The 8034-nt window shown below is 39.5% G+C and overlaps 1 protein-coding gene across 1 annotated transcript; it reads right to left on the bottom strand.

The window, feature by feature from the left end:
* Positions 1 to 6265: 6265 nt before the first annotated feature.
* Positions 6266 to 7725, bottom strand: LOC122656178 (B3 domain-containing protein Os02g0683500-like). Its single transcript, XM_043850642.1, has one exon. The coding sequence runs from the start codon at positions 7704 to 7706 to the stop codon at positions 6267 to 6269; it is 1440 nt and encodes a 479-aa protein (XP_043706577.1). The 5' UTR covers positions 7707 to 7725; the 3' UTR covers position 6266.
* Between the last annotated feature and the right edge of the window lie 309 nt (positions 7726 to 8034).

Below are 8034 nucleotides of genomic sequence, written 5' to 3'. Positions count from 1 at the left end.
AGGGGGGCTCAGCGGGAAGAGGATTGTATCATGAGAGAAGCAGGGAGGTCAACCTGTTTCAAATATACAACATGGATTCTAGCAATGCATTGTAGTTGGACCCTAATGTGGACCGCACAAATATATCAGGGCAATGCTATATATATATATATCGTTGTACATCAGACCAGACCAAATGATGAGGGTCTGGAGGACATGAGCCTGAGGGGGGTTAGTAGCCACAAACACCCCCTAGACATGTTGGGGTCCTCTATTGTGCGCCGAGCTGCCCCTACTGCCGTGTGCGGCCCGGCCAGACACAACAAGGCCGCAAAAAGATCGCCCTAGCTACCCCTACCTGAGCGAAGGTAAGACAATCTTTACCACCTTGCTATGTCTGAGGCGCATGGCAAATAGGGGCAGCTCGGAAGTAGAGAATATATCCGGATCCCCCTAGAGGGCAAGACGGCCTTCTGTTTCTTTTTTCTCTTCTTCTTGTACCTTATTTACCATCAGACAGTTAGGCTAAGCGCTGGATTCCTCCACTTGTAAGACCTACAGCCGTAAAGCCTGATGATGATATTAGCCACCAAACCCAAACCCAAAACCCACCGTCACTCTTCAGGGACTGAGACAGAGAGTACAGACACAGCGCTGTCAGCTAATCAAAGTCGGCATTCCATGACTGCAGCTTCGGTACAACTATAACTAACTCGGCCTATATATAAGAGGGCTATAACTACTCTAACGATACGTAGCATCCAATTGCTATAAACCTGATCTATGAAAAGGGCAACCAAAAAAAGAAAGGGTAAGGGAGAGGGGGAGGGGGGTTTCTTCCCTAAATCCAAGGAACCCTCTCTCGATCCTAGTATTAGGTTTGGTTCATAGTTTAATTTAAGCCTGCACTAGGGCAGTGCACCTACCTACCTACCTACCTACCTCCCTATCTCATGTTAGTTATAATGCTGTAATGTGTGTGTAAATATAATATATATTATTAAAGGAACCACTCCCTCCTCCTCGTTGGTCTTGAGAGTTGAGGAGGCCGGCCTGCCTTCATCCTCTTCTTAAAAACCGAGACATCCATAATCAACATCTCATTTTCGGTATCCCGATCGATGATATCCCCATATGGGAATAATATGGGTGTTCTTGTCTGCGCCAGCCAGCCCAGCTTGCTTTTAATTGTTGTGTTAACCATTAAGCACGCTGGGCCAGTACTACCAAAATCATTCATTTATACTACTACGTACGTACGGATGAAGAAATTAATACTGTCTTTTTTGGATCGATCTCTTGTTTGGTACGTACGTACTTAATACCTCATCATCTTAATTTTATTGAATTGGCTACTTCACCGGACGAGGGGTAGGGAACGAATAACCTCTTACAACTGGAATTTCGTTTTTAATATTTTTCTTGGAAACAATTAAAAAGGAAAGGGAAAACTTTAATTAATTCCGATATATATCTTTAAATTTAATATATATATATATATATATATATATGTATATAGAGAGAGAGAGAGAGAGAGAGAGAGAGAGAGAGAGAGAGAGGGGAATGCATGAGAATGGTTGAGGCAGAAAGAATTGTGAACAGAAGCGAGGGCTTAGATAGCTAGGGACGACCGGCTAGGTAGATTAGATATATACTTCTTTCTTAATTGGCTAGCTACTTGTAGGGTAATTAGTAATTACTACTCTCAATTAAACGAGGTAATTAAAATAGCGCAAAAGTTGGCCCTAGCTAGTAGGCACGTATTTGCATGAAGTTTTTTGAATTGTCAATCTTCTTCCCCACTCCTGTTTCTTTCTCGGATTTATCTCCTACAATTCCTCCCCAAACCATAAACTTAATCCAAAGTATTGAACCGAGAAACTTTCCTTTGCGCGCTGTACAGCCATGGATGGAATCAAGATCGAGTTAATTGCTTGGATCCAACGATCATCAATTAATTAAGCTATATATTAACTCTGAGTTTAGTTTAAAAAATTAATTACCTTATTAACTAACAAGACCTACATAACAACATTAATTAATTAAAATGAATTAAGCAAGCTGTACATGATATCTCAAAATGGGATGGCTACCTAGCTAGCTAGAATTCAATTAAGTATGTTCAATTCTACCAAAAAAATAAAATAAAAATTAAGTATGTTCAATTCAAAAATAAGCATGTACGGAGATGATGGATGATATCTCAAAATGGCTACCTACCTAGCTAGAATTCTTGACCGACCAGTTTCAAGTATCAAAACATCATCAAGCTTAATTTCTTCAAGTAGAAGAAGAAGAAGATTTCAATTTTATATATATATATATATATATATATATATATATATATATATATATCTATAGAACTATAGATTACAACTAATTAACAACAATGAAGAGCAACTAACAATTACAGCTTCTCGATCATATTACTAGCTCCTATAATTAGTTGAATGTTTGTTTGAGTAGATGCATGTATGTGAATTTTGATCGAGTAGTGGCGCACATGCAGTACTGTGGTTGCTGAAAATGTAGATGAAGGGGCTCCATCAAGGAGAACTTCGATCATATTCTTATAAAGCATATACCATGCATGCTCTCGTCTCTCTCAATAAAGACTTCTTGTTGGTCTTAGAATCAATAATAAGGAATGAATTGAATGTCTGGTGATAATTCCAAGTATGTATATATATATATATTTTGCTTGGCTTATTGTACTATGTACTTTATAATTTAACTTAATAAGTTCCATTTTAAAATGTGTCTAGCTAGCTAGCTAGCTAGAGAGCTCTATCTATCTATCTATCTATATATATATACATATATATTCAAAATATTAAAGCCAGCCAGCCAGCCAGCCAGCCAGCCAGCCTGCTGTAATTATAGCTAAAAGTAATAACTTTCATCACTTTATTGGGGGATGGCCCTTAATATATTCCACTTTGCACCATTAATTGCTTCTCTGAAGCTGCTGCTTAATTTAGATCTCTCTCTCAATTATCTCGATCCCCTACTTCTGAATCATGCAAAAACAAAAACAAAAACAGAAACAAAAGCCCCAAATCCCAAACTATCCAACTAATTAAATGGTTTATAGGATTCAAAACAGCAATGATATCCTTCATTCAATACCACACTTGAATATCCAAAATTATGGGGATTTGACAATTCAGATGGCATAATTGGATTGAGGGATTCAAAACAGCAATGATCTCTATTATTTTCATCATAAGCACTAGCTAGAGAAAGGGGAAAACAAAAATAAAAACAAAACAGTGACTTGCTTGTGTTGTGTGCCTGGAAATTAAACATTAATGACATTAGTGTAGTACTATATATATAAGTTCAATTCATCAGAAGGTCAAATGACTTGTGTGCCTGAATTAATCAATTCAACATGAAGCATGCACTAGATGATGGATGATGATATTCATGGCAAAATGTGTAGAAACCAGATTAAATAGGTCTTATTGTTGTATTGTAATATTGTCAAAAAGTAGAGAAGTAATTTTGTCACCCGAAAGACATAGTCGACTATGATTAAAATATAGTCCATCATATGTAGACTGAGAACAAATATTTTATTTTTGTTATTTTTAAAAAATAAAAAATAAAAAAATCTCACCAACTGTACTCTAAAGGTTTGGGAAACTCCACCTTATGTAAAATAGAATAAATTAACAAGGAAAGTAATTAAGTATATATCTAATTAATGGCAATCACAATTAATTCCACAATGTAGTTGTATCGCTCGCTTATAATTAAGTAGAAATGCATTAGAAGGCACATCTTATCCACAATTAAGTGGGAAGCTATTCTAATTGAGCTGTAAAGAGTAGTTGAACATATATACTCATTCTAAGAAAACAAAGAACATCCAGCCAAAAGGCAACATGAAACACACACCCACACACAAAAGGATTGATAGAACTAATCCAGTTGATGCCCTCTTTCAATTCATTTTATGATAAGGGTGTGATTATTTCATACTGCACGCGCAGTTGAGGGTAAAAAAAAATGTGACAATTCAGATACAAGCTAGTAGATGCATGGTTGTGTTTATGTAACTTTTGGAATGGAATGTATGAATGAAAACTCCATCTGAGCGCGCCTTATGCAAAGACCATGCATGGATATGGTAATTAGTCTCACATGCACTACTTCTCCTCTTGCATGTATGTATGCAGTAATATTGTTTCCACCACATACAAGAAAAAGTTTCAGCTACAACTTTGTATAACTCCTTGCTTAATTGAAGCAGTAGCTAGGGCTACCAATTAGATGAATGTTTGATGTACGTATGTAGGGAGTAAATATTCACTAGAAAGCTAGCCTCCTCAGTAAGGGATGCTAGCAGCAATTTTGCAAAATAAGTTGGTTTTGAATTATAAACAGATCGACCATATATAATTATACATGCAGCTCATTAATTTTCTTCTTTAAAGTCTTCATCAAAGCAAAGTAAAACACCTTTATTATTATTATTATTATTATTATTATTATTATTATTACAAATTAATTAATTATACATATTCTGATTTTATTTATTTATTGCATAATTTAGAGAAGCTGCAATTAAGGTGAGGTAGTATTTTGAAGTGCAACTTAAAATGTTTGTTTCAAGTTGTACTAGTACTACTGGTTAGTACTGAATTCATTCAACACATTGCATGTTAGGTTTTCTTTTCTTATATATATCTTCTTTTTTTTTTAATCTTTCTGATGATTTTATTATCTACATATATAATAATTCTTTGGGTCTAGAGTTGAGGGACGACAGAACCCACACAACAGACATAAACAGACACAAGAATCATCAGTTAGTTATAAGTTTGTATGGGCATAGTTAGCTATCTTTAATGATTTGACCTTTAATTTCTTTCTATATATTAATTAAGTAGGTTTAAATTCATAATTAACGACCTTTTGCAATACCTGATTGAAAATCTAATACAGCAAGCAATATCTTCATCCTCTTCTTGGTTTCTAATTACTTTGAATTAAGAACTTTTAAGGCAGCGTTTGGTATGCATTCTAAGTCAATTTCATATTTACGGATGACAAAAATAGTTGGTTTTTATTGCCCAAGGATCGATGCGAAATCGACCTGGAATGCATATGCATATATACCACCATACACAGCCTAAATCAGTTAAACAAATTTTTAAAAAAAAAAATACTAGGCTTAACAGAAGAAGCCTTAATTTCATAATTAAGGATGGTGGCTATCATCAGTCTTGTGGTATGAAACTTGGCTATTTTTATGAAATCTGTTGTGTATAAGGAATTTTCTTTTGTGTACTGAATTTAGTTGGGGGGGGGGGGGGGTGATGTTTTTATGGGAGACACAGACAGACACTGAGCATCTATTAATGAATGAAGAGAGGAGGGAAAAAGTTAAAATAGAATTTAAAAATAAAAGAAATTAACAAACCATTAATCTTCATCTAGGGAGAAACAAAAAGGAAGTAAGAGGTGGAATATAGATAGATCCTACCATTCAAAGGTCTGCAACTTTCTGTGAACCACCTCTGAGCGTGTCCAACGAAGAAGCAGCAGCAGCAGCAGTGAGAACAACAATAACAATATACCATGGCAAAATTCCACCAATAACCTCTATTGTACCCCAAAAAAAAAAAAATAAAGGATTTCCTACCCAGTTAGGAGAGAGAAAGGGTATGTAATGTTAGCGAATAGAGAGAGAGAGAGAATTTACCACACTAAAGTGAAGAAGTAGTCCATGGCATGGAAACATTTTGGCAATCCAAGTTAGGTAGCTCTGGAAATGAAAGGCATCATGCATCGATCATCTATATTGATATTATTCTATCTATAAATGTAGATATTATACACAATTAAAAGATGGAAGTTGGATAGGATGGCACCTCTCTTTGCTCCAGCAGCTACAATTCCTGATCACAAAACCCCACAACTTCAAGATTCCCTACGTTGCCAATATATACCATTGTTCGATCAAAACCTAGCTTTCTTTGTACGTACTTATTCAGTGTCCAGGAGAATCGTCGGAATATGAAGAGTGACTTTCAGTTGAGTTGCCTTTGAAGGTGCTCGTACGTGGAAGAAATTAACAAAAAAATGGAGATCTAGGGAGATAAAGAAGAGAGGTTGAAGAACTGTATCTTCGATCGATCGATCGATCGATCGTCATCCTCTTATGTTCTCCCACAATTTTTTTTATGAACCATCTCCTCCAAAATTCTCCAAATTAATTGTTGTTACACACACAGAGACACACATGAACACGCTCTCTCTCTTTCTGGGTTTTTCGATCAAAATTCAAAATCGAAGGACAAGGATTGGTTTGCTGGAAGCTGATCTGGTGCGGTGGGTAGTGGGGCGCCACTGTAGACCCTTAATTGGAGAGGAGGGAGTACCGAAAGGTGATGAGGGGAGAGAGAAGAAAGCATTGGTGGTGGTGGTGGTGTGGTATGGGGGATTGTGTTGTAGGCGGAGGTGGAGGACAAGACGTCGCCTTCAGAGTCTGAGTCATCCTCTGGAGTAGGGCAGTCCAGGTTCACACCGAACAGTCTAACGCGTTTAGCTGCTGCAGACTTGCCATGGACCACCGGCACCGAGTCGATAACCATCGGGACATCCCCATCCCCATCCTCACCTTCTTGCACTGCTCCAACCCCAAACCCTACGTCGTATTGTGGTGCTGATGACGATCTACTCAGGTAATTACCCGATCCTGGACCTGAACCTGAACCTGATCCTTGGTTTACCATATTGTAGTTGTGGTAATTGTAATTGTGGTTGTAACCTGTACCGCAGCTCCTACCAGTTCCAGCACCACCACCACTGTAATTGAAATTAATAGGGTTATGACGGAGCTGAAGCAGATGATGATGCTGATCGTGAGTTGTACGGTCATAATTGAGAAGATGATGATGATGATGATGATGGAAATGCAAGTAGTTTGGGGGGTTCGTCAGGTTCGGAGTGGGCAAGAACAATCGGCTCCATGGGTGTGGGACGGACGGCGGAGGGCCCATTGAGAGCCCGTGGCGAAGAGGTAGTAGACCTAAGGGCGACATCGGTGGAAGCAGCATCGACGACGACGATGATGATAATGGGTGGGGGGCATCAGGGCGCCGCCGCCAGTCAATGTAGAGACGGTCCTTGCCTAAGTCGCCTACACCACGCTGGAAGGAGACGATGTCTCCGGCATCGAGCCTCTTGTCCTTGACGAAGCGGCTCCAGCCTTTGGTCATAACATAGCTCTGGCTGCTGTTCCAGTAGGAGTACCGGAAGCGCCAGGGCTTACCGTTGCGATCCTCGAAGCTCAAGAGAAGACCCTTCTCGTTGGTGGTGGAGTCGAGTGGGAAGTACTTTTCCGCGTGCTGTTTTGGTATTACGAGGCGGTTGAGCTTGCCGACGTCGCTGGGTGTGACCACCTTATCGAACATGTGTTCTCTCTCCATGATGCTGCTGCTGCTGCTTCTGCCACCCCTACCGCTACCGCTATCGATGGGTCCACTGGGTGGTCCACTTCCACCATTACCACTATTACCACCACCACCAGTATCGCCGGCATCGCCTTCCGAGTTGCTGCTCGGAGTCTGATGAGAAGATAAGTCCATCAGGTCAAGTCTTGGGCTGAAACTGGGATCCTCGTTACTCCTCGCGCCCTCTTCCTCGGACTCTAACGTCCCCAACAACCACAACTGCTGTCGTCGGTGTTGCTGCTGCGCCGGCCCCCAACGCATGTTTGGGTGGGGGATGAGGCCCTTGTCGTTGTTGTTGCTGTTGTTGTACTGAGAATAATTAATAGAAGAAGGCGATGGCGAAGAAGAAGAAGGCAAGCAAGAAGACGAGAACATTAATGGGTTCTTTGCTACATCTCCAACCATCTCCTCCTCTTCCTCGTCGTTCTGCTGCTGCTGCTGCTGCTTCTGCCCTTCTCTTCCCTGCCCCGAAAAATCCATCTTTTAAAATTCTCCTATCACTTCCCTTCCTCTCCCAAAACTAAAATCCCTCTGGTATATATATCAAATCTTCCAACCTTTTGCTTGCTTCTGCTTGAGAAAGGGATCT

The sequence above is a fragment of the Telopea speciosissima genome, chromosome 1, assembly GCF_018873765.1.
Source record: "Telopea speciosissima isolate NSW1024214 ecotype Mountain lineage chromosome 1, Tspe_v1, whole genome shotgun sequence".
Classification (NCBI taxonomy): Eukaryota; Viridiplantae; Streptophyta; class Magnoliopsida; order Proteales; family Proteaceae; genus Telopea; species Telopea speciosissima.
The sequence above is the reverse complement of the archived record's forward strand: the minus strand, read 5'-3'. Positions and strand labels throughout refer to the sequence as shown.